The 27,819-nt window shown below is 41.2% G+C and overlaps 1 protein-coding gene across 2 annotated transcripts; it reads right to left on the reverse strand.

Annotated features, from left to right (window-relative positions):
* Window positions 1–21,754: 21,754 nt before the first annotated feature.
* LOC149822187 (auxin response factor 18-like) lies at window positions 21,755–27,602 on the reverse strand. Of its 2 annotated transcripts, none has more exons than XM_089980757.1 (4): window positions 25,511–27,602; window positions 23,701–24,773; window positions 22,547–22,612; window positions 21,755–21,899 (listed from the first exon to the last, which is right to left on the reverse strand). In XM_089980757.1, exons 1-4 carry the CDS (start codon window positions 26,672–26,674, stop codon window positions 21,866–21,868), a joined length of 2,337 nt encoding a protein of 778 aa, XP_089836883.1. In that variant the 5' UTR covers window positions 26,675–27,602; the 3' UTR covers window positions 21,755–21,865. The 2 variants fall into 2 exon arrangements, with proteins under 2 accessions (XP_089836883.1, XP_089836884.1); XM_089980758.1 differs by having other exon boundaries at window positions 21,791–21,896.
* Between the last annotated feature and the right edge of the window lie 217 nt (window positions 27,603–27,819).

The raw sequence follows: 27,819 nt of genomic DNA on the forward strand, positions 1-27,819 counted from the left end.
CGACCAACTGTGCCGAAAATCCAGAAAAATGATAAAAAGAATAGAAAGAGAAAAGTTTTACATCTTTCTAATGCCATCAAGATCACATCGATCTAATGAGCGATTGTGGAGATAAGTTTCCAGAAACGCTGATTGTTTTACAGAACCAAGAAAGTACTAATGCCAGATTTTGAACTGAGAAAAAGAGCATTTCAAAGGAGTTTTCGGCTTAGGCTCAAAACTAAAAAATCTTAGATCTAAACCTCATCTTTTCAATGAACCTAAAAACATGCATTTTCGTCATTGGATCGTTGAGATACAGATAAAAGAATAATAGTTTGTGATGAAAAACAATCACCAAAATGATTATTTTTTACTATTTGTACTGATTTTTAGAGCTTGTAAGTACAAAATCTTAAAACAATCCAAACATGTGAAACATAGTCACGTTCGTTGGCTTACCAACAAGCCTAAGAATATAAAAGAGTAATCTACGAGCACAAAGGTATGCCTTTGTCATTGTGACAATGCCAAAAATACAAAACAGAAAATAACAAAGACTACTGATTTGGAACCGAGGTGGATCCATATCCAAAAACACACAAAATGGGGTACCAACCTTGCAGTACTATCACGACAACTTTGATCTTTAGATCATGCTAATGGTCCCACTGTGATCATCATTCTATGGATCCTTGATTTTTGAATGAAAAATACAGTTTTTTTCATTAAAATTTTATTAAAAAATAGATCTGATATTCATATCCAAATTTATGAAGAGTGTGGGGAACCGTTCTTCAAGACCTTTGAGCCTTTTCTCCTCCATTGAGCATGGATCAACCGGATTAGGAATGTCAAATCATCGTTGATGGAGTTGTGTTGCAATGACACCTATCTCGGGCGTGAATTCCTAAGAAAATGAGTTCAATGGTGGAAACCACCAAAACTTAGAAAAAGATAAAAAAATAATAAAATATATAAAAAATAGAATAATCTAAACTTTAAATATACATAAAATAATTTAAATAAGCAACAAAATAAGCAAACCAAACTTACCACGGGCTTAGGTAGCCCTCTCTACGATTGTTGAGTGTGGGAGTACATACAACACTTCGGCTAGGTTTGAACTTCAAAAAGGGTAAGTCGAGTGATCTGGACCTTAAGCTATGTTAGGTAGGCTCAATAGGCTAAAATAGGCTAGGCTAGACTAGACTGTGGAAGAATTTCCGAAAAGTGGTGTTTCTTGAAGGAAAGAACATGAAAAGTGACGTGGAATGAGAAGAAAGAAGGAAGAAGGTATTGGGGTCAACTATAGAGAGAGAGAGAGATGACTTAGATGGGTTGGTTGGTGTGAGAAGTTAGGGCAGTTTGGGTTTGGATGAGATTATAAGTATGAATCTTAAGCCGTTAAGGGTTTAACCACCCAAGCCTAACCTTTTAAAGAAAGATAAACTCTCCAAGAGATTCACAAGTGAATTCTTTGTCACTTTATATTAAGCAATCAATTAGAATAATTAAAGAATGACTCAAGGGAATTAGAATGGACCTTATATAGGTCAAACATTTCTTAATTAAATACCCTTACACCATGTATGAATTACAATCATGCCATCCCAGCCCATATAAGTACATAATGACCAATAAACCAAAGAAAATAACAAGGATGCCATGTCCCCCAATGGACTCACATAGGCTAGTCGGCTAAGTGTGGGTGAATGATTTGGCATGTATCAACCTTCCTCTTAAATGTAACATTGAGATAATGACATACCACATTTTTACACATGGTTGCATCCTTTTTTGCATTTTTGTGTCATGTCCTTTGTATTCTTTGTTAGGAAGTGAACATTACTTCTCCGATTGGTTGATTTTGGATTAATCATCCCTGTGAAAACATGGGTGACCTAATGTTATATTTTCTTTTACTTCTAAGTGGATTGATGCTTTTAGAGCTCATTCTATTCTAGCCAACGACAGGGTATTACAACCATTGAAATTTGGGCCTGCTAACCTAATCAAAACTATATTGTCAAGTTTAAATATTTGAAGTCATATTCTTGTCAACTTCCCACTTTTTTTTACATATTTTTGTGATTATCATTGACTGTGGCAATTAATCTACACTTAAAATATCATACACCTGAACGTGCACATTTTAATTCTATTGTGGAGGAAAGGCTCACGCACAATACATTTCTGGTATCTAGTGTGACAAGTATCGTGATATTTACAAAAAATCACATAAAACATTGTGAGAAATTACCTGAAAGTTTTAAATGGAAATTTCTCACAATACTTGCAAAATATCGTGATTTTTTTTTGTGAAAACATGAATATCACATTTTAAAAGCGATATTTATATTTTGAATGGCTATTTATCATGAGAAATCTTGTGTTTATTTTTAAATATATTTTATTTGTATTTCTTTATAGAAATCTTAATTTGTTTATTTTGCTGATATTTTCCAAAAAAACATTTTTTTTTTTAAATTTTCTTTTTCTCTTAAGTTTTTGGGTGTTGATATTTTGCTGTTTTAAACTTTTGTCACTATGCTCGTATCTAATTAATTTTTTGTTTTAACATTTTTTGAATAAAACCTCAGTAAAAAAACATTTTAAATTTTTGCAAGAAATTCATAATCAGTATTAAACCATATTGTTCTTTTTTCAAAACTTTGTTGTCACCTGGTTAAGATGAGATTCCACTTTGACGTTCACGCCACCAAACAAGAAAGAAAGCAAAACGCCCCCCCGCTGTCGAAAGCCACCTTAGCTGAAACGATGGATTTTAAAAGTTGCCAAACTTTAACAAAAGCAGTAAGAAATTAAGGAGAGGGTGGTGTATGTTCGCCCCCGATGATTCCCACGTCTGTGTTCGGGGGGTCGAACGAGCGCCACGTATTTACGCACATGGGGCTCGTATTCCCGTGTATGTTGACATAACTTTGCATCGTAGTTTGGTGTTGTTGCAAAGACTTAAGTACCCTTTCTTGCTATTCTTACCCTGAAATGATGGTTCGAGGAAATGACAAAAATATCCTTCATTCAAAAGTTGGGAAACTACGGTTCGAGAAAAGGACAAAAAAGTCCTCCATCCAGAAAGTTTGATGTTAACTATTTAAAGTGGAGACGTTTCCTATTCATTAAACTCCTGCGCCATCTGCTGTAACAGTATCTCCCATTATCAACCCAAACTTTGCCTTCGTCTCCAGTCGAGGTTTCCGTCTTGTTTTTTATCCTGTTTTACAACACATTGTCGCCTTCTCGTGCCTGCCTTGTGTTACAAAACATTCTCGTGTCTTCTCTTCATTTTTGTTGTCGTTAGGCATTATGGAAGAAAGCAATGATGCACAAACATTCCAACCAGTGTCATTAAGGCAGCGTGAGTAGCTTTTCATCTCATCATGCTATCGATGAAGAAGACAGGTCATCTTGTGTGCCATTAAGGCATTGTTTGGTTATTGCAGGTAGATCTTGTTCTTACGATGGTTAGAAACTTATCGATATTTATAAAACGCTGGGACCTATTGACAAGAATGCTTGTTTACAAATGCTAGGAAGGGCCTCTACCCCATCAGGTATCTTACATTCTCTCATTATATGCATTGTATCTCAAACCGATGTATTAGTAACATACTCCCATTTTTTGAGATATATTTTTGTTAGTTAATATCGATTTGTTTGCTATTATGCTCAATTTCTTCTGTATCGAATTATAATTTATTGTGCGATATATTTATCGACCTTTTAGATATTATGGTTTTGTATTGTCGAGTTGTAAGTTATTATGCTGAACTGCCGTATCGATTTTCAATATATTATTCGATATGTATATCGCTTTGTAAGATATTATATGTTTTGTAATATGTATTTCTAAGATATTTGTACACAGACTTTGTAACGCCCCAAATTTCAAACTTGCGAACCTTTTCAGAAAAACAAGCAAGAGACTAGATATATCTTTTTCCTTCAGAGTTTGTTTATGAAATCAGCGGAAGATTTTTCTTTGATAAATCATAAGGCAAGCTGACAACTTTGGGCACGTTAGCTAAAAGAACCAAAACTCACAAGATTCGGATATCCTAAGGGAAATCTGATACAAACCCAAGCATCCAAGACGCGAGCTAAGAGCAGGAAGAAGAAGTCTTGAAGTCATCTTGCAATCGCGCCATCTTCTGTAGTATACCTAATCATCACCTGTACCCATAGAATGGGTTAGTTTTGCCAAAAACTAGTAGGTGCACAAGAGAGACTACAAGAAACTGAATTAAGTACATTTAATTCAGTAGGTTACGCAGTTTAAAGCAGATATGTAGTTAAACAGGTAAGCAATGCAAGCAGGTGAATAGTACAAACGTGTAAGTAGTGTAAACAGTAAGCAGTTCAAAGCAAGTAAGCAGTTCAAAGCAAGTAAGCAGTGCAAAGCAAGTAAGCAGTGCAACTGACCAACGCAGCATACGATCCATTTGATCGTAAGTTGTGAACTACTACGCAACAAGCTTGTCCTCGTTCCTAGAACGAGGTCACTGCATCTAATCACCATCAGGACATCGTTTGTCACTCACTACTTCTAACAAACGCTTTGTTCTGAACAACCTTAATCTATTCTCATCTCTCAAAGTCTTACGCGGCTAACTGTCACCTGTTATGACTCACTAAGACGTCATACTTTCTCAGAAAAGCTCACCCTTCCGTAGAAGGTCCAAAACATGATCACAAACTCAATCGCTAATAATCTGATTCTCACACCTGAGTCATGCATGTAATCATGCTAAAACAGAAAGCCGAAACTATGAATTCATAGTTGGCCATCACAAACAATCTCAGAAGATCATCACAGCTCACCATAACTTTTTATGGTAAGCAAAAACACAAGATCCACGTCAGATCGCTCAGTCCGTAAGGTATACGACCTGACAAAGAAATACCACCCTAGAGGGTACACATAATCTTGGACCATACACTTCATCACAGGAGTTCACCGTCTTTGCGGCTACCCGTTCGTGGATAGTGTACGTCCTCACAGAGAATCTCTCACTCTAGCCAGGTCACCTGATCTTGATGATACATACCCCCACGGCGAAACCTTTGGGAAGCCGGTCCCCAACAAATGTCATATTCAATGAAAATCATTGCGATACACGCATCAACACAAATGACCATTCTCAGGGTCGATAGCCACTAATACAAACAACAAGATCAACGCCGGATCACCTGGTCTGGGAAATGTATAACCTCACAAGGAATTCCGCCTTAGATGGTATACCTGGTCTTGGACCATACACTTTCTCACAGGAGTTCACCGCCTTTGCGGCTACCCGTTCGTGGACAGTGTACATCCTCACATACAACCTACCACTCTAGTCGGGTACCTAGTCTTGATCATACACGCCCTCGCAGATAATTCTTTGGAGATCAGGTGATTGACAGACACCCCACTTAGTGATACATGCATCATTAATCGACTGCTCTGAACCATTGACCGCCTCGGGGTCAGTAGCCACAATATGGGCACAAGCATGTATATCAGCAATATGCATCGTATCACTTCACATAGAAGCATATAATCCTATGCATCGTGTTATTGCCACGAGGAACATTACTATCCTCAAATAGGACCTCAAAGCATGTGTAAACGACATATGAGAACACACAGATATGGCAATCCAGTTGATTTTATGGGCGAAGAGTAACTAACTCTACCTGTCAGCCAAACAAAACAACTAAATAAGACGAACACTCATAACAAGGATCCTAAAACATACAATTACCATCAAATGGCTCAGTCCATCAACAAGTAATTAAATTAATCGTAAGGCATAAACCATTACATCACAAGCCATTCATAAGAAATCATACGGCAATAGTTATATCACAATATGTAAGCAACTTATAAGACAAGCGGCCACATCAATCCTAGTTGCCACTAGTTCGTAGATTACGAGCTGTATGCAATCACATCAATCATAAGAGATGCAAGCCAACAAGTGCTACGCTACAATAAGCACCAAACAGTTCGACCCAGAGATAAAACAAGTCACATGCTAATATGTAGCAACTGGCATAATGCTATTATTATAAGCATTTGACTAGTATGAGAAGCTCCTTATTACTCCGCAAAGAACTGCGTAAGCAGTTTAACCAACTAGAGTAATGCCTTGACAGGCGTGCATAGCTCAACGTGTAGCATACTGAACTACTGAGCAAGCAGGCGATTTAGTAGTTCAAGCGAATCAATAGTGTAGGCGAGTCAGTAGTGCAAGCGAGTCTCACAACCCAACAACCAATGTGAACAAACTTTATGTTCTGATATTACTGGCATGCGGGTACACGCAGGCAAAACGTAGAAAAAACTGAGACTAGTTCGGGCGTCTGTTATTCTATGTATTTTCAATAACCCGAATAGCTAGTTGAGTTCGCTCCAAAGAGAATGGCTTTAGTCGAGAGAGGATTCCCCAGAGGCTGAAAAAGCAGTGCCACTGATGCATCCAACTTCTGCAGAAGTCTTGAGCTAACTATTGTAGCCCATTTCCCCTTAACTCCAATGACTGAGGAGGTCGGATCATTGTCTGTGGGGTGGTTGTTAACAACCTGTCCATTGAAGTTTTGTACTGATATGTCCTCTCTCTTGACAGACAACCAGAAGCGAATGGGTGCGTTAGGGGTTGCTTAACTAACAACCCATTCTATGTTGTGGTCTTTAAACCACTCGAGCATCTTGCCTGTGAATGTGAATGTGAGGCCATTTATGTGATTACAACATTGTGCATTTAGCATTGTTCGAGGTCGCACGACCGTCTCATCCGATCATCACAGTACTAGACGTGTCGTGCATGACTACAAATACTCTAGGATGAAGGGGGTATAGCTCCTCAATAGAAGCCTCAACAGGAGTGTTTCACAAAGATGTAAAGTTTATCAACTTTATTCTATCTTTTGAAACAACAGTACATTGTGCCAACATTATGCATGTGATTATCTTGAATCACATCTGCTATCGGGGTATCTACATGTCTCGCATGACTCGATACCGGCCTTGATAGACGAAATACGAGTTTCTCAACATAACATCCGCTAAGAAGTTCACTCGAACCCCCAATTCGGGATCACTCGAGATATGCCAAAAAGGCGAGCAGAACCAACCAATCACATCCTTCCAAATGCTTCAATTTGGAGCAATCTTTGATGCTTTTGCGCAGCTCCCTAAAATCTCAACTCGACTCTGCAGGACTGCGCACATGAAGAGCCAGGATCCTTGCGAGGTATCCCTCTCCTTAGACGAGGATGTGTCGCTCGCTCCCGACTGAACTCTTGTCGCAAGAGAGAAAGTGGTAAATGCCTATTGCATCCTCCATGAGGGTGCCTTTAAGGCATATGCAAAGAGCAAGAACCTGCACGTCATCTGCAATAGCAAGGCAATACCAACACATATGCAAAAGCAAGAGCCTAGGCACAAAGCACGACAACAAAGTAAAGGCGGTAAGCAGAAGTGCAATGCAAACCCTCGGCACAACGCGCAACGACAAGTAAAGACTGTAAACAGAAGTGCAATGCCAAACCTTTTGGCGATGCGCAACGGCAAAGTAAAGACCGTAAGCAGGAGTGCAACGCAGAACCTTTGCGCGATGCACGACAGCAAAGTAAAGGAACTGTAAGCAGGAGTGCAACACAGAACCTTTGTGTGATACACAACGGCAAAGTAAAGGAACTGTAAACAGGAGTGCAATGCAGAACCTTTGCGTGATGCACGACGGCAAGGTAAAGGACAAGGATCGTGAAACCGCGTCCTTGAGTTAAATGCGTACTCGTATAAATATATATGATATATATATATATATATATATATTTATTTATTTATTTATATATATATATATATGCATATATATTTATTTATTTGTCATTTTTAGTTAATTGAACTAAATTCAATTGTCCAAGTCCTCTGTGCAATTTTCCCCTACCTTTAAGAGTTGCAAGCTTGCTGTCGTTCGTGGATGTACGCAATTGGCGGCTCGGGTCGCGGAGCGCGAGCGAGACCCGTCGTACGAGCTACAAAAGTAATGATCTTAGCAAGCTAATACCAAAATAGAAAGTCAGGGGAACTATTGTCGTCCTGACGTAAGGAAAGCAGAGGCAGGGACATCGTGCTTATGCGCACCTGCTATAAGCACAAGGAGCAGGGCAACGCCACAAGCCCCTGCTGACATGCTGTCAGCAAACAACGGGGAGGCAGGGTTGCACCCCTGCCTTATAAAGGCACGAGGGAGGCCGAGGTGTCGCCCTGCTTGCCAGAAGAGCAAAGAGACAGGGGACCAAGCCCCCACCCGTTAGCACAAAGAAGGAGGCAGGAGGCTTCGCCCCTGCTTGCCGAATACACCAAGAGGCAGGGGCTTGGCACCTACCGGTCGAGCACGTAAACAAGCAGGGGCTTCGCCCCTGCCTGACGCTCGAGAAGAGGGAGCAGGGAGCCCCCCCCCCCCCTCCTCTGTCGTAACAGGTAGCAGGGAGGGGCTCGGCCCCCTCCCCTACCGTAACAGTAAGCAGGGAGGGGCTCGGCCCCTCATGCGTGCTACGAAGGCAGAGAGGGTCGAGCCCTCCCCTACAAAGATCTAAGGCAGGGAGGGCTCGAGCCCCTCTCTACGATAGACAGAGGCAGGGAGGGTCGAACCCTCCCCTGCGCACCTAAATAGGGAAACTGAAAAAAGGGGCAGGGGCCTTCAGCCCCTGCTGGAATAATAAAAAGGGCAGGAGCTGATGGCCTCTGCTAGGAAAATTAGCAAAGAGAGAGACGCAGGAGCCCCCCTGCTGCTTTTGGAAGAGGAGGCAGCGAGGGGTGCTCGGCACCACCCTCTAGGGAGACCCAGAGCGAGAGGCAAGGGGGGAGTCCCTCTACCGACGGGTGGCGACGACAGAGGGTCAGTCTCCCTATCGGTCGACCCCAAAAGAGAAAGGCAAGAGGGAAATCCTCTGTCGACGAGGGGCGACGACAGGGGCTCAGCCCCCCTGTCGGTCGACCCCAAAAGAGAGAGGCAAGGGGGAAATCCCTCTGCCAATGAGAGGCGACGACAGGAGCTCAGCCCCCTGTCAGTCGACCCCCAAAAGAAAGAGGCAATAGGGGAAATCCCCCTGCCAATGAGGGGCGACGACAGGGGCTCAGCCCCCCCTGTCAGTCGACCCCCAAAAGAAAAGCAAGGGGTAACCCCCCTGTCGATGAGAGGCGAGGAAAATGAGAGGGGAAAAAGGGGTAGAGTAGAGAAAATAGGAGAAAGAGAGAGAAGAGGTGTACCTGGAGTCGCTGGAGCGGAAGGCGGTGGCGGTGGGTCGTCGGCACCTTCGCAGCAGAGAGAGGGAAGAAAATGACCGGCAGCGGCTGCGTCGAAGGGAGGTCGCAGGTGGCAGCAGCGGCGGCGTCGAAGGGAGCAGGGATGAGAGAACGAGAGACAGTGAGGGAGAGAGAGTCGGGAGAGCGTAGAAGAAAGGGGAGGTTTCGAGAACCTCCCTCCCCTCCCTTGCCTCGACCTTAAAAGGCACGGGAGAGACGGTCGGGGTGCCCGACCGCCTGTCCCCCCTTTGGATCCGGGTCGGGTCCAAAACTGGATTTGACCCGATCCAACAAATTTTTTTGTTTATTACAGACTTTGAAAACGTGTGCATGCATAAACACATTGTTACATGCATGCGGGGGTGATTTTCGCATTCATATCGATGCTCTGTCAACGATTTCTATTGAACTCACTTTACAGCCTCGTGGATATAATGAGAGTGTTATTGTCAACACACATTTACGACATGTGTCTTTTATTGGGATGGTAAGTGACAACTCGATGCTCAGTATAAGCAAATATCAAACCGCACTTGCTTTGATACTGTCATTCATTAAATCATTGTTTTGACTTGCTTAACCTTATCGGTATCTGTTGTTATATGCATCCTGATTAAATCGTAGTAAACAAACGTATGCACTTGCTAACGCAAATTGATATATTGCTTACAAAACATTCCATTGTCTTCTCTTTTTTTTCGTTGTTGTTAGGCATTATAGAAGAAAGCAATGATGCACAAACATTCCAACCAGTGCCATTAAGGCGGCGTGAGTAGCTTTCCATCTCATCATGCTATCGATGAAGAAGACATGTCGTCTTGTGTGCCATTAAGGCATTGTTTGGTTATTGCAGATAGATCTTGTTCTTACGATGGTTGGAAACTTATCGATATTTGTAAGACGCTGGGACCTGTTGACAAGAATGTTTGTTTACAAATGCTAGGAAGGGCCTCTACCCCATTAGGTATCCTACATTCACTCATTATATGCATTGTATCTCAAACCGATGTATTAGTAACATACTCCCGTTTTTGTGAGATATATTTTTGTTAGTTAATATCAATTTGTTTGCTATTATGCTGCCAACACAAATTGATATATTGCTTAAAACATTGTTGAGCTTATCATCAGGTTGTAATAAAGATGATGTAGCTCAATCACTTGAAAGATCTGTTAAATTGAACATTTATACTAATGACGCAACTGACGAATTGAACATCTGCACTAATGATGCACATGAAAAGAAGAGTGCAGGCATTAGACCCACTCTTGACTTGAATGTTCCAGTAGAAGAAATGCAATTCAATAATGAGGTAGATTACCATGACAGTACACATAATAAAAGTGTAGGCACCGGGAATGTACATGGAAGTACACTTGACTTGAATGTTCCAGTAGAAGAAATGTGATTCAATAATGAGGTAGATTTTGATGTCAGTACACATAATAAAAGTGTAGGAACTGGGAATGTACATGGAATTACACTTGACTCTGTTCCTGTAGATTGAATGCAGTTTAATAATAAGGAAGTTGCATATAAATTTTACAATGATTATGCCTTAAAAGTTGGCTTCAGTGTGAGGAGGTTTTCTTGGTTAAAAAATGCACAGGGTGTCTTGGTTAGAAAGACATATGTTTGTTCCAAGCAAGATTGGAAGAAATCAATTGGAAATTCAACAAGGAGCATGCCAGAATCAAGATATGGATGTCAAGCGAGAATGGTTTTGAGAAGACATCCAAATGGAAAATTTGTAGTTCGTACTTTAATCAGTGATCATAATCATGATTTATCTACATCATTTATGACTCGTATGCTAAGGTCACATCGTAAAGTAACTGCAGCACATGCTGCAATGGCTGAAATAGCCGATAGCGTCGGCATTGCACCAAGGAAGACATACAATTTGTTTACCCACATAGATGGTAGTCGCGATAATGTGTCATTCACACCTTTGGATCTAAGAAACCACTTGAGAAGGAAGAATACAGATAACATGAAAAATGGAGAAATATGTTCTTTGGTTGATTACTTACAGAAGAAATCAAGCAATGAACATGGTTTCTTTAGTGCAATGCAAGTGGATGAAGATGGATATGTTGTGAATATGTTTTGGGCAGATTCAAAGTCAATAGTATATTATGAATGCTTCAATGATGTGCTTGTATTTGATACCACAGTAAAGATTAATACTGAACAGTGGCCATTTGCGTAGTTTTTCGGAATGAACCATCATGCACAGAGTTGTATATTAGGCAGGGTGTTTTTGTATGACCAGACCAAGTAAAGCTTTAAGTGGTTGTTCAGAGTATTTACACAGGCAATGAACGGGAAACAACCTGAAACTGTACTTACAGATGGTGATCACGCAATTGCGGCTGGAGTGCTTCATGTGTGGCCAGATGCACATCATCGACTATGTTTGTGGCATATCTTTCAAAATGCAGCAAAGAACATATGACACATATTTAATCAGAAGACAGGGTTTGACAAAAAGTTTACAAGGTGTGTACTTCATAGTGTAGACGAGGTCACCTTTATGTCAGATTGAGAGGAAATGATTAAGACATACGACCTTAAAGACTGTCCCTGGTTACAAAATTTATATACAGAAAAAGAAAAGTGGGCATTGGCATATGGAAGACAATACTTTTGTGCAGGTATGATAAGCACACAAAGAGTTAAATCTATGCATGCCACGCTGAAGAAAATCCTGTATTCATGTTTAACAATGTTTCATTTCATGGAACAATATGAATTATTTGTAGACGGTCTAAGACAGAATGAGCTTTAACAAGATGTGAAATACTTCAATACACGACCTCTAACTTTTGGCATGAAAATATTGATGCGACCTGCAGCTCTGTATACACTAACTGTATTTGAATGGATCAAGAAAGATGTGTTACATGCCATGAATTGCAAAATAGAAGGACTCGTGCAAACCGAGAATATGCACAAATACCATATTTTATGGCAAGGTGAAAAGCATCACGAAAGGCAAGAAGCACATGTCACGTACAATGTTGACAACGAAAGAGTTGAATGTTCGTGCAAAATGTATGAATTCAAAGGTATTTTATGTTGTCATGCATTAAAGGCACTCAATCAAGAGAAGATACAAGAAATACCTGAGTCTTACGTAATGCGAAGATGAAAGAGACGTGCAAAGATTGAAATGCTTGTTATGGACAATGTGAGTAAATCTGGTGTTGACGAGAAGTGTCACATAGCCTCCCGTTACCAACAACTGTGTAGGTCATTTATGCATGTTGTTGATTTGGCATCGAGAAGTGAAAAAGGCTATGTATGCGTGAGAAAAGCTTTAATGGAGTTACTTGAAAACGTGGAGTTAATTCACCTTAATTCTGTTGCAGCGAATGAATACCAGTCGAAGATAATGGGATCGAACAGCGTAGGTGAAAATCATGTTTCGCTTGACACTCCTGAGAAGTTACGTTGAAGCGTAAACATTATCTTCAACAAGTCAGTAGTGAACATTGTTGATTATGATGAACATATTCATGAAGCGAAGGGTATCAAAAGAAAACTTGCCTCTGATCGCAGTCGTCGAAGGGCAAAGGGTGCACTAGAATTAGTTGGCAAAAAAAGGATTAAGAAACAACCAACCTGTAATAAAAAACAACAAAGCCCTTCGAATGAACAGGTATGTAAGACATTATATTGCTTCCCATTACGTGAAGCTTGTCAACATCTAACTCATGCAATGCCAACATGCAGCAATACCCTACAAAAGTAACACCAAATGTTGAAACCTTCATTCCTCCTGACCAGATTTTCGGCAATGATAGCTTCAGTTTTACAAGTCTTTTGGTATGTAATCAATGTTGGGAGGAGGTTTGCATTTCTTTTGAAACTTAATGCAGTGACTTATATTTTCTATTTCATGACAGGCTCTGATGCATTCGACAGATAGGTATGGGACACAGGAATCTCGTGTGGGCTATTAATTTAGTTGTCATGCCTCTTTGCATGACCTGATTTCCACATTGTTAGATTTGTTAAGAGTTTATAGTGATTTGTCAGTGACAACTTGTGGTCCGTGGTTGGATTTGCTGCAATCGATAGATAGCAATTTGTGGCTTCTGCAGGAAGTCAATTCATGACATCACTGAATGGAAATTTGTGGTTATCGTTGAATAGCGATTTGTGGCATTGCAGCATAGTGATTTGCGGGTATTGTTGGAATGTCAATCCAAGTGGGGTGAGAAGGGTTGTTCCAGTAAGCTTTTTTGAGCCATTGATCAAGGTTGTGATTTATTTTATGATCTGAGTAAGCTTTCACCTGCGTTTTTCAGGTAAGTGGTTGCACAATGTTGGACTTATGTAATGATAATAAAAAGAAAGCATTTTATGATTTGAGTTTTTTGGTTGATTTAAACAATTTCTTTATTTATTGAATTGCGATTTATATCCAATAAATAGAATGTGTCCCAACATAGCTGCCAATTTACTTCCAAGGTACTGTCATGTTCACAAGTTATGAGTGCCCTTCTTTTTCTTTGTACTTGTTCTTCTTGACAATTTTTTTATGGTGCATGTTTGCCCCTCGTAAGTAATAATCGTTTAAGCCCTTATCGACAAGGAAAATCATTGGGTCTACATGATAAATCGCCTTAAAGTATAAACATCTTGTAAAATAGATTATTATTTTATTTATCGTCATTTGCGCTTTACAAGTGTTTTGGTATGTAATAAATGTTGGGAGGAGGTTTGCATTTCTTGTGAAACTTAATGCAGTGTCTTATATTTTCTATTTCAATGTTGGGAGGAGGTTTGTGCTTTACAAGTATTCTGATTTACACAATGATTAAAGCGCAAATGATGATAAATAAAGAAGGGCACTCATAACTTGTGAACATAACACTATCTTGGAAGTAGATTGGCAGCTATGTTGGGACACATTCTATTTATTGGATGTAAATCGCAATTCAATAAATAAAGAACTTGTTTAAATCAACCAAAAAAACTCATATCATAAAATGATTTCTTTTTATTATCTTTACACAAGTCCAACATTGTGCAACCACCTACCTGAACAACGCAAGTGAAAGCTTACTCAGATCATAAGATGAATCACAACCTTGATCAATGGCCCAATAAAGCTTACTTGAACAACCCTTCTTAACCTGCTTGGATTGAAATTTCAACAATACTCGCAAATCACTATGTTGCAATGTCATAAATTGCTATTCAACGATAACCAGAAATCACCATTTAGTGATGTCATGAATCGACTTCATGCAGAAGCCACAAATCGTTGTCCGGCTCATAGCACAAACTATCCAGCGATGGGTGTGCCATCCTTCTACCGGTGGCTTGTTGACAAGTATCCAAAGATAGTTGTGGCTGCTAAAGAGGAGAGGCTAACAAAGGATGAAAATGGAGTTGAGTTCATAGACACAGCCAGACCAAACCCCAACGGGATTGAGTTTGATAATCTTTATCTTGACATGAATGGGATCATACACCCTTGCACAAGTATATTATTCATGAAATTTTTTTATTTATCGTACATTATTCATTCATCACGGTGGTTGAGAAGTAGATCTTTTGGCTCATAAATAGTCGCACAAGTACTGGACGATGTGATTATCTTCTACTTCGTGAACCAACAACAGTCAAACTGACGGTTCCTTTATAAACCTGGAGTTCCTCCCTCGAACATGTAACCAGCTACATAGAAAATTGTCGTCGGTGAGGCAGACAAAGACAGCTACACGACCAACAATGGCGAATCATGCGTATATTGTCTACACATCGTCTCCATTTTCATCAAAATCTGTATCTTTCATGCTGTTTTTGCGATTTGTGTTGTGTACTCTATAATGTAATTTCAATATCGTTCATTGCAATGTCCTTATTCATTTTAGTAGCACATCCACCGACGAAGTTGGGCGAAAATTTAGTCAATCACTCATGGAGGACATCAAACGAATACACAATGAATTCGCACAATGCAACATGATCAGTAATTTTGTTCGTATGAAACTAGTAGGAGTTGTCTATATACGTAAGCCATGTGTACGTATGTTAACAACACCATATTTGCTGCAAACAGACTATATCTGATTTCGTCAATTATATTAAAAGCAACGCACCAAGCAAGACTATAAGCATCGTCAGCCCGTATTTCATGGTATATCGGTTGTATTTTATGTTGCTTTTGGTTATTGATTTAGTCCAGTTGATTCGTAAATTAACATTGTTGTTAACAATGTTTCAGTTTGTAGACTATCTTACATCGTTTGCCATACTCCAGTGGATTTAAAGACGGCCTACCTTATTGGGTTAACGGTAATCATTGTAGAGACCTTTTGTCAAGTGAAAAAGTAAGTAAATAAACCTAGAGTGCAAGGTTACAACATAACAGTGCTAACAACATTTTTACAATCCATTTGCAAATATTGATTCCTACACTCTAGCAATCTGAAAAGCATTGAGTCTTATACGTGATGGATTTACACAAAAAACAACTATGGTGTTACAATTCGTTGGAAGTTGACAGTGGTTTACGGCTTGACATTTCCCATCTCGTAAGATTCCATCTATATGAGTATTGTGTCGTGTACTGGGGCATGAATTTACTTTCGGCCGCATTATTCTCAGATTGGTTTTGTCAAAGTCATTTTGGGAGTCGACGTTAGCGAGTGGATCTATCGCACGGTATACCATGCCCCTTTACAAAATAATGGCGTTGATTGCAGCGTATTTGTAATGAAGTACATTAAAGCGATATACAATGGTGCATAACCTTGTTTCGACGATGTATGCCATTTCTTGGCCTTTGTTGTTGGGGATTAAATGCATGTCTATTGGTTCCACATTATAATTTGTTTTTGCAGGTTGATATACCTGGATTCTGTGAAGAACTCTGCAAAAAATTGAAGTCCTTTCTAATTGCAGAGGAGAAACTAATGGAGCCGCCATGAGGATCTAAAAGGCAACGACCAACGGTGCCCACCATGCAAGAGTAATTTCATGTTCGTCTATTTCAAGTAGATTTTAGAGACAGTACAACCAACTTGTGTGTAATCTATAATATGTCGACCGAATATTAGAAGCCGTTGTTGACTGCATGAATCGCAATCCTTTTTCGCGGTTTGCATTTAAAGTGTCTCAGCAAAAGAGTGATTCCTGATCAGCAAACAAATCTTACCGCTATTGCCCTTTATCATGGGCGCATATCTTACAGCAAAATGTATATGTTCGCCCAAAAAATAATAATACTCAACAGTGATAAGGAACGGTAGTTGTTCTGAAATCGCAATATTCTTCGTCATCATTTAATGCAAATCACAAGGAAACATAGGATTAATACGGTAAGCATGTGCAAATAATGAAAGCTTGTAATTGGTAAAAGATGTGCGCTCAACCCACATGATTGACAGTCGCAGAATTAGATTGCGATGTATGCAATGAACAAAGCCTTCTAATGTTCGAAATGATAATAGTCAATATCGTTATGAAATGTTTGATGTTTAAACATCGCTTTATTGCTGACACGCACAAAATGAAAATCGCAGAAGAGATTCGAGATGAATGCGGTGAACAAGAGCCATTAATGTCGCTTTCGTAATTAGAAATAGTACACAGCGATAAGACAGGTTTGCTGTTCAGAAATGGTGGTCTAACGTCATCTTCACTGCTACTACCATGAAATCTTGTGTAAGAATTTGAAATTTTTTTGAATTTTAAACGATGTTTCCTTTAATTATGATATTGCACGTAGCGTGTGGCTTCAGAAATGTCAGTTCCTTATTCGCGAAGCAAAGTGAAACACATCCTTAACATGCGTGATGTGTGATTCAAATATTAATGAAACGTCCTATCACCCTCTGTCAGTTTTCAAATAAATACGACAGTTTTAATAAACAAATAGCAAATCTCAAATAAAATACACTCCACATTAATGAAATTGAACAATGTAATGCGAGTTATACAACGATTTCGGAACAGCAACAAAATATCTTTCATTGTACAGTATTTTTAATTACTAAAGAGCAGCATTACTAGCATTGGTTAAGCGCATACAACACAAAACTATTTTTCGATATAATTTAGTTTTCGTAGATGAAGCAGTACAACGATTTACAAGCGTGTTTTGTAATGTTCAAATTATATTTCAACAGAGACAAATTTATAAAATTTGTAGTCTTACAAAATTTGCCTACCGGAGGTCCTTCTCCTACATATCTCCAGTCTGTCTGTCTCTCTCTGTCTTTGTCTCTCCGATTGTGTTGATACTAGAAACCAGACGATTCAGATTCCGGCGAGATGAACCCCCGTCACCGGAACGACTGCTCCTCTGAAACCTCCTCCTCGCGAGGGAGAGGAAGAGGACGCGGTGGAGCTCCTGCTGGCCACCCTCAGCACGCCGACCGCGTCCCTTGCCACTGCTGACGACCGCAAATTAAATGCCCGCGACTGCACCACCGGCAGCTCCATGTCAGCCAACTCTACCTCTGTCGACCGCTCCTCACCATGCTACGAATGCACCGTCGGAGTTGGTGTCGAGGAGGAGGGCAAGAACGGTGATGGCGGAGCTCGTTAGGTTGTATAGATAAAGCCACATCAAATGCTCGTATGTGTGCTCAAAGGTGGAGTTGGATCTTCAAGGATCCAAGTTCGTTGTGGATCTCTATGTGCTTCCCATGAAGAGGCGAACATGGTCCTTTACATGAGTTGGCTTATGACCTTCGGGCAAGGTCCGATGAGATTTTAGCAAGATGAAAATGAGATTTGACCGAGCTGGAGAAATGATTTGCCTTAAAGGGCACAAACCCAAGGGAGTTGATGAAGTGAGTTTTGAAGAAGCCCTTAAGATCTATAGAGCTACTCAAGAAGATCTACTTTGCATGATCACAGTGAAGGAAATTGTAAGAGCTCAAAATACAAGAGATCCTTGATTAATTCAAGGAGGTGTTCACCGAGGCCACCGACCTACCACCCCAAAGATCTCAAGACCATCACATCATTCTCAATCCAAGCGTTAGACCTATGAGTGTTCATCCTTAACAGTATGCACATTTCTAAATTGACAAAATCAAAAGACTTGTCTAGGAGATGCTCGATAGCAGGGTGATCCAAACTAGTTTGAATCCTTATTCATCACTGGTTCTTTTGGCATGAAAAAAGACAATACTTGACAATTTTGTGTAGATTACAGGGTCTTAAACATCGTGACCTTAAAAGATAAGCACCTCATACCCATCATTGATGAGTTGTTGGATGAGTTGAACGGGGCCCAAGTATTTACTAAGATAGATCTATAGTCCGGTTACCACAAAATCAAGATGACAGATGAAGACATTGTGAAAATAGAATTTAGGACTCATGATGGACAATTTGAGTTCATTGTAATACCATTTGGGCTGACCAACGCCCCCGCTACATTCTAACGGGTCATGAACGATGTGTTCTGACCGATGCTCTCTAAATATGTCCTTATATTTTTCAATGACATTAATCTATAGTGGGACATGAGAGAAGTATTTGGAACATTTAACGGTTATTCTACAAACTCTAAAGGAGCACCAATTCAAGGCCAAGAGGTCCAAGTGAAGATTTGAACACTCGAGTGTATTACCTTGGCCATATTGCTGACAAGCAATGCGTGAGTGTTGACCCCAAAAAGATTAAAGCAATGCTTTCTCGGCCCAAACCTGCATCTCTCAAGGCCTTGAGAGGCTTCCTTGAACTCACCAGTTACTACCAAAAGTACATAAGAAACTATGGGATTATTATTGCACCATTGACCGCCATGTTGAAGAAAAATGCTTTTTCGTGGTATGATAAATCCAAGCTTGCTTTCGAGCAATTCAAGCAAGCTATGTGCGAGGCACCCATGTTAGCTCTATTGGATTTCTCTATGCTTGTTACAACGAAACCGGGGTGATGCTAATGCAAGAAGGTCACCCTTTAGCCTTTATAAGCAAGAACCTCTCAAACCACATCAATGCCCTCTCCACTTACGAGAAGGAAATGCTTGCGATCATGTTAGCACTTGAAAAGTGAAGACCGTATCTCCTGGGAAGGCATTTTATGGTTCACACCAACTATAAAAGTCTTAAATATCTCATGTAGTAGTAAATCACATCTCTAATCCAACAAAAATAGGTGGCCAAGATGATGAGGTATGACTTTGAGTTGTATTATAATAAAGGACAAGAAAATCATGTCGTCAACACTCTATCCCGATGAATGGAGGAAGCAAGGTTAAAAACCTTCATGGCCACATCGAGAATTATGCTTGCAGAGAGACTCAACTTGAGAGATCTCTTGCCTAGTGGACTAAGCAATGTCCAAAGGGGAGAGGATAATATGAATCCAATTGAACCTGGATCCATATTAGCAATAATTAGTATGAACCTTAAGGAATCCATACCCACATTGGCAAAAGCTTGGAGCAAGTCCAGAGAAACCTGGATCCGAAGTAGCAATGGACGAAGCAGATCAAGGAGAACCTGACCCGCTCTTAAAAGGATCTGGATCCAAGGTGAGCTTGAAAGGGTTAGCTGGCCGTAGTGGGACCCACATGGAGGTCAACCTCTCCTTGGGAGAGCCTTGATGGGTGTGTGAAGGAAGTGAAGTGGCCTAATTTTGGCTAAGTTAACGTCTTATTCTTGGGTAAGGGCTTGTGAGTTATTACCTAGATTTAGGTTTTGATCAAAGGAGTCTTCTTCTAATTTTGAGTGACTTTTAAATTGTATTGGGTACTTGTGGAGATGTGTAAATACCTTCTCTATAGCTTATATATACCCCCTTTACTGTGCTTTGAAGATTAAGAAATGAATTGAACTTATGTCTCTCTCTCTCTCTCTCTCTCTTTTCCTTGGCCCTTAAGTCTTCCTCACTTCTCTCTCTTTGGCCTCTAGGCCTTCTCTCACGTTTCTTTGTTGCATCAAGATCAAACCTCTAGTGGGTTTGCACCTAGGTACTTGGCCCAAACCAAGTGTGGTGAACTTGAGCTCAGTGGTGGTCAAACCCTTATTACATCAATCTGCACCCCAACAACCCCCCTGAACCTACAACCTAGTAGCATACCTTCTCAAGAGTGCCCTCTAGGTCACAGTAAATCAAACCACCCTTAACCTAAGCCCAAACCCTTTTGACCCAAACCGATCTTAAGAACCCAACATCTTCTGCATGTTGTAAACTGTAGAATTTGACCTGACTTTCCTAATTCACATCTCCCTAACCTGACATGATCTAATCTTCAAATTTTAACCATAGGTGTTCTTCCGTGTCCCAACTAACCTTCCAAAAATCAGCCTCAGACCAAACCCAATAAAAAGAACTGGCCTTTTTACTGAACTCGATTGAACACAGTCCTGACCTACTTTCCTCCAGCTTGATCCCGAGCCTATAAATCCCGAATCAAGTGGAGTTTGACCTTAGTTTTTTACCAGGACCTACTTCTATATGTCCTAAGACTAAGGGTGTCAACGGGTCGAGAGTTTACTCGAACGAGACACTATAGAGTCCGAGTATGGTGATAAATAAGAAGAATCGATTAAGACCTAGGTTTGTCCAGGTATGTTTCTCTTATGGTGGGTCCAATTAGACCCGGGTCTAGACCCGATACCATACCAAAAAATCGGGGCCAAGCCTAGTTCCACCTGAGTCCGACCCAAACCCGACCCGTTGACACCCCTATCCAAGACTACCCTTAAAATTGCAGTATTTTATCTGTTGTACCAAGAACCCAAGTTAAACTTAGACCCAAATTCCATTAGCCAATCCAAAGTGGGTATCTCCAAAACCCATTTATACCCAGATCTAGTAAGAATCCAAACCCCAATAACCAGATCCAGAACTCTCTTATACTCATCTTCATTAACCCTAACCCAAACCCATTGTAGGTTTACTCAAATCGGATCAATATGAATTTCTACAACTACTTATGGATCAGATTCCTTCGTGGATTCAAATTTTGTCTCAACCATCTACTCTATATTCATTTGACCCATTTCACTTTGGCAGAATATCTTGCATAATTTTGATTGTTTAAAAAAGAATGATCCTAGCTTTAGTATAACACGTTGCAGCAGATTCTGATTGGTTTGTTCAACTTATAAAGCAGCACAGAGACTCGGTGGATTTAGACTTAAAGACAAGTTTTCTACAACCAAAAGATAATGATGCAAGAACGAAACAGAAAATCTGAGGCAATAAGGGTCCATTTAGATCCATTTGTTTTTTTGAATTTTTTATTTTTAGAGTTTTTTTATTCAAATCCCTATTTTAAAATAATTTTTATCTTTCGACAGTTTGTTAGCTTTAAAATTAAGAGAGATTTATCTACTTATAAATGAGTTATTTTATAATTGACCAATTGAATTGGATATGTATCTGTTATTATCTTTTTGTCTTGATTTTCAATTTTCTTTCTTAGTTTCATGTTTTTTTTTGTTGTTTTGATGTTTTTCTAAATAAAATTAGATACTGGTAGATAACCATAGTTTGAAGTAATGTAGTTAGAGGGCTACCTTGACATCTCATACTGTTGACTGCAAGCACGTCAGGCAAAGAGAAAAGGGGCATGGTCAACATGCTACAGATACGGTTTTCAGAGAACTGCTGCAAGCAAGAACCCAACAGAGAAGCATCTATACAAGGTTATTATCACCATCGAAAATCCTTAAAAAGCTTCAGCTTAAACCACAAACCTCTAACCAAATCATTCAATGACACCTTTTGAATGCATTGAACCCAATAACAAGGTTCAAACCGTCAGAAAAACAAGATGGGATTCTCGAAAAAACGATGCAGGATTGAAGGTCAGAGGTGTACATGACGTTCCCATTTAAGTGGAAAATGTAATTTGTCTTGAACAAAGTTCGTTGCACTCAGACACCGCTTGGCTTTGCAGATAGAAAACACTTGGGAGTGATTCGTTTTGGCAGGAAAGGCGATTCTTAGGATTCAGATGCAGAAAATTCAATTGGGCTAAAAGACCCATATCCCGGTTCAACGCAATGGTCATCTGGCATATCACCATTCAAATCTTGAAAGGGAAACGGGAAAAAAGAGCCTCTGGCCCGATATCTCAACTAGACGTTAATACACATTAAAAGTCCCAGTTACACCAACTTTGCTTAAAGAGAGTCCAGCACCCCGCCCCACCACCCCCCCCCCCCCCCAAAAAAAAAAAAGCCTTTGCTTGAGTCTAAAACTAGCTGTACAAAGGTAATAAGGTTATAAGAAGCTGCAGGGAAGGCCTTTACCTTCCCATGTTGTCACTTCCAGCATCTGATAAAATGGTCACCCTCCTCGCCGTCTTCATGAACTCACTACAATGGAAGTGGAAATTGTAAATAACAGCAAATACAAAATCTTACAATCTAGTAATAGTAAAGATTTCAATTGAAGACATTATCGCCGTTTAACTCTATTAAAAGAGAGGAAAAGGTGGATGTGAGAGGATGCTACAAAGAAAAAACCTGGTTACGTATATACATAAGCTTCAATGTGGAAAGGTTGACGCCTGAGTTGCTAATGGACAGGAAGAACTCACCATTCACCATTCCCCTAAGCAACTTGACAACCAATTCAAGACCACGGCTGGACCAAGTCAGTAACGTTGCTAGCACTCTTTAGGCTCCAATCCTTACTGTGGAATCAAAAGAAACCGTTGCCTAAAACCAATGCTTCCACTCAGGAATAGAGACCATATGCAGGATCCTTATAGTAACTCCAGCTAATAAACAAAACCGATATGGGCATGGGAGTATGATTTTGAAACGAGTCGAGGTTCCAAGCATTTAAGCAACTAGAGACCAGACAGCAAACTCAACAGCCAAGTCGGTTCATTGCACTTCCTCACTGGGACTGACTCAACCAAGTTTTATATATATATATATATAATGGGTAGGTGGCTGACGCTTTTTGTGCCTAAAGCCTGCCTACCGAGCTTTGGAAAGGGGTTTTCATGTTATTTTTAAAAAATCTGACCCTAGAGATGTGTTCTGCATTCTCGATTTGCTAGAAAATCACACTTGGATCATGTTTTTTTTAGAAAAAATGTTTTTCTTAAACATTGAATATTTTAAAAAATGGTAGACCGTTGATTTTTGAATCTTATAAAAACTGAACTCGGTGTTGGAATCGAGCGATCCAAAAGTAGATTATCTGTATGGTCAGATTTTAGAAAAAATAGAAATAATCTTTCTAAGGCTCGGTAGACAAGCCCTAGGCAAGCTGTAAGCACAAAAAGCATCAGGCACCTACCCATTCAAACAATGAAGAAAGGTGAAACAGTAAACATGCCACACTCAAACAATGAAGGGAAAAAAGGTGAAACGGTAAACAATGAAGAAAGGTGAAACAGTAAACATGCTTCTCACAAGATGGAAAAAGAAGGGAAAAAATGGAAAATTACCTGTAGGGTTCATCCCCTGCATGTCTAACGATACCATTAGCATCTCGGTAAAGCACCCGACTGAACATATCAGATTCATCAACTTCAAACATTTGTGCTAGCACCTTGTAGAGCCCTTCGTAAGACATGAAGGAAGAAAGGTCCAGGCTTCGGCCCACATCCTCAGATTCCATGAAGACCTTGCAGTGGCCATTCACCCCTTCTTCATCAAAAGGCTTACAAACGTGTCCACACTTCTCCAAGCTCTGGTCAGAAGGCTTCTCTTTAAGAAACGAAATGCCTGGAAAGGGATTGGAAGCAATGGGAGTATCCAAATGCCTTTCGTAGTGTGGCCCCAATCCCAGGGCGTGAGAGAAGCCTATCTTGTCGTTATGGGGATGGCTAAAATTCTCTGGGCTCCCACTAAAGATGCTGCTGTTGTTGGTAATAACGCTGGAGCCAAACCCGTCTGTAGAACATACTTGTGACTGCTGCTGAGTGAAGTCTGTTCTCTCTGGCTCTTTCGTGCCAATGGACTGACCAAAAAGCCTGATCTGGGCAGCCTTTCCAGCTGGCTTCACATGACCTGCATCAACTGACTTTTTGCTGCATAGAGAAGGGCCACAGCTAGAGAGAATATAAGAGACGCTGTTATTCCCGCTAGAGCGGTCCTGGGAAGAGGAATTCCCTATAAAGAGCTCAGTTGAAACGGGAGAAGAACGGATAGCTTGCTCTTGACAATGATATATACCATCCGGCAGCAAACCTGGACGATATTTATTCGGACAGAAGTCCGAAAGTGAAATACCGAAGTGACCCTGCCTGGCTCCCTGTATGCCTGAAGGAACATTTCCCTGGAGACTCTGCCACGGGTTGATCGACCCGAGCATATGACCAGGAAGAACATAGGCTGGGAGAGAACCGTTGATCCCCTGAACATCATGTGATAACTCTGGGTGCTGAGAAACCCTCGGCTTCTTTTTAGGAAGTGCAAATGGAGACATCTGGATGGTTGGTATGTTTGAGACAACTTCAACCAACCATGGACTCACTCGCTTGACATTCTGCAGCAGATCTGGTTCATCCCATGTCACCTGCACAAACCAGATCTGTAAGCGTTAATAGTCCCAAAACAAGGGGGTGAGAGGGTGGAGGAGGGACAAACAGGATAGCTAGCATTCTCGTATGGATAAGAAAAGAATGATATCCAATAAACACCCATGAGAATAATACGCCTTATTTAGCCAGAAAAAAGCAGACTCATACAGTAAATGCACATGCATGGTTGGTAACAACCCCATGATGAGAATTACAAATGACGGTAGAGACATCGGTTTCCGATAAAAGCACGTGTATAAAGGAGTGCCTAGGTACATATCAAGTCGCTACTTATGTACCTGCCTCATCCACCGGTATTTTTCCCATTTACAGATGGGTCTCAGGGTTAATTGCAACAAAAGAAGCGTCTTTCAAAGAAAGCCAAGCAAAGCAGGCGAAGGAGGAAGAAAATGAGGAAACAAAGAGAACCACATCAACTGACTTTTAAGATCCAAAAGAAACAGACCACAAACTAAAAATCTTTCCAACCAGAAAGCAAAAAAAGCTTCCTCATATACCCCAGTGCACCACAAGATCTTGATTATGCAATGCAACTTATTGCTACTGCTACATCAACAGGACAATACTAAAAGAACTAAAGCGAGTATTTCACCAAAAAGACAGATTAATGTGGAAGCATCCGCACAAAACACAAGGTTATTCACATAGCTTAACAAGAGCTACATATTTTGCGGTTTTGAACAGATAATGAAACGGACATGAAAACATGTACCTGAAGTAGTCGCCAGGGCGAGTTTGGCCAGTTAACCAGGTCTGAAAACTGCACAGATGAGATCGTCCCCATAAACCAACTGATCCGAGAAGAATCCTCTGTCTCGAATGCCATCTTGAACCTCAGCCCCGGTGTCCAATGCAGCCTCATAGAGGCGTTCACAGCACTAGCTTTCACGCAAAACTCAGGAGTGCTCGAACGAGGGTAGTAAATCACCTCGAAAGGTTGTCCAGCAGCTGCCAAGCTACATGCCTCGATCACTGCTTTGGCACTCACCTTACTCTTATCCCTTGAAAACCCACAATTACCAGGCCTTGTCATCCTGTTCTCATCCTCCCTCAAGAACATGGAGAACCCACCACGAGCAAGTTCATTCCCTGATTTTCCTTCCCATCTGGGGCTCCTGAAGGGGGATACCAGACCCCCAGCCGCGGAACACCATGCAGATGCAGACAAAGAGTCCTCGCTCAACCTCGCCGACCTCCTTATTCCAACACAAAGCTCTCCATTGGCCATCCTCAAGAACACGATAGAATCCCCAGCAACAAGTTTCTTCTGATTGACAAACGTGCTCCAGCCTGTAGTTAGGAGGTGGCGTCTTGGTGTTCCCCGATATATGTGCCTGAACTTCCAGACCTCACCGTGGACATCCTTTGCAAATACGGTCTGCACAGGCGGATCAATCGAGTAGTCAAGCCTTGGAAAGATGGTCTCCGCGCAATAGCGGGGGACCGAGAACCCGCCCCCATTGTTGGCATCAGACTGCGTCAAGGTCTTGGCGAATGAAGTGGGTTTATCAACATCCAAGCTGATGTTCTCACTGAAACTCGCTTCTTCTTCAACACTTGCAAACCCCTCCTCCATTCGGATCAACGGGAACAACTTCAGCTTCACGAAAACTTCATCCGTCTCCTTATCAGCCATGAACTTAACATCCCCAATCCTGCAGGGGATGAATGGCGGCATCTTCAAGGAGGGTGGGAACTCGAAGCCGCTCCCAGCGTGCTCGGCATGCCCTTGAGGGAAATAGTAAACTTTCATGTTAATCTTGTGCATCTGGACCATGCCACCAGCACAGGCATGCCAAAGCTGAGGATCCAGGCACCTCTCTCCATCCTTGCCGAGGTTGAAAGTCTCGTTTGAAGAATCTAGGGTTTTAGACATGGTCGAACCAGCACATTCCCCACAAACCTTTCAGGCACTCGGATCTAGTGCAGAAAGACCTAAATTCCCTTCCCCAAGAGCAGTTCCTCCTCCTTTCTCTTCAGCCCATGAAAGGCCAGTTCGTTCCAGAGAAATCCGGGACAGAAGCAAGAGAGAAAAGAAAACCGCGCTCGCCTAGCCCAAAATCACAGCCGAGAAGAACGATCTCAACTCAACAAGTAGCTCAAGATCTGAGCCGGAACCGAATCTCACCGCACAAATCAAGGAGAAAGGACTCCTACATTCTCCAACACCTAAACAACCCCCCGATTTCCGCTTCCTCAGGAAATCAGAACAGCAAAAACGCTACAAAATCAACAAAAGAATGGATATTTCTAACAAAAAGAGAGAGCCCTAGATCGGAACCTAAACCTAACTCCGTCCTCCCTAGTGGAAATTCCCGTCACTAATGCTCTAAAATGGAAGGAATTGATGGCAAAATACTTCAAAATCCACCGAAACGCCTAGAACAGCTCAATTTCCAGAGACTGAAATGATTTTCCGGAGAAAAAACCGATGAGTAAGCATATAGAAAGAAGCTACCGACTCACCACTTTGATTTCCCAATCCCTCACTACAGAAACAAAGGAATGGGACGGAATAGCTGCAAGAAACCCTAGATCCCGAGAGGGAGGGAGAGAGAGAGAGACTATACCAAGTTCTCTTGAGTTTCCGCTTCTTCCTCTTGTTCTCCCTCCGATGAGTAGAGGGGCGGGAAGAGAGAGTAGGAGGGTCCGAACGCTCGAGATCTCGGGCGGGAGACAGATGAGTTTAGGGTTTCTGTGGCGTGAGGAAGAAGCTACACATGGAGAGCCACCGCTACCCTTTCGCTCTCCTCTGAGGAGGATGAGAGAGAGGAAAGGGAGCACTCGGGGAGAGAGAGAGAGAGTCTGTTGAAGGAAGAAAACGAAAGGTCCGAAGGAGAGGCATTTATAGGAAAGGGGGGGGGGTAGAGTTGGGGTTAACCCGACCAGCTTAACTCGAGTTAGACGTCTGAGGTACGCATCCTAACCCGGAGTTCGAGTTCGGCCACACCCCCTCCCGCCCCTGGAAGCGGACCCTGGTCGACGACACGTCATTCTGGACCCCGGACCTCCGCGTGGGTT

This window comes from Nuphar pumila, chromosome 11, assembly GCF_984573655.1.
Source record: "Nuphar pumila chromosome 11, dmNupPumi1.hap1.1, whole genome shotgun sequence".
Lineage (NCBI taxonomy): Eukaryota > Viridiplantae > Streptophyta > Magnoliopsida > Nymphaeales > Nymphaeaceae > Nuphar > Nuphar pumila.

What these genes read in the sequence shown, in the direction of transcription:
- LOC149822187 (XM_089980757.1), bottom strand. Translation starts at nt 26,674, where the DNA reads ATGTCTAAAACCCTAGATTCTTCAAACGAGACTTTCAACCTCGGCAAG. An exon ending in GCAGGGGATGAACCCTACAG is followed by an intron (nt 22,613 to 23,700) that starts GTAATTTTCCAT and finishes CTTCCATTGTAG; the next exon opens with TGAGTTCATGAAGACGGCGA. An exon ending in GGAAGTGACAACATGGGAAG is followed by an intron (nt 21,900 to 22,546) that starts GTAAAGGCCTTC and finishes TCTTGCTTGCAG; the next exon opens with CAGTTCTCTGAAAACCGTAT.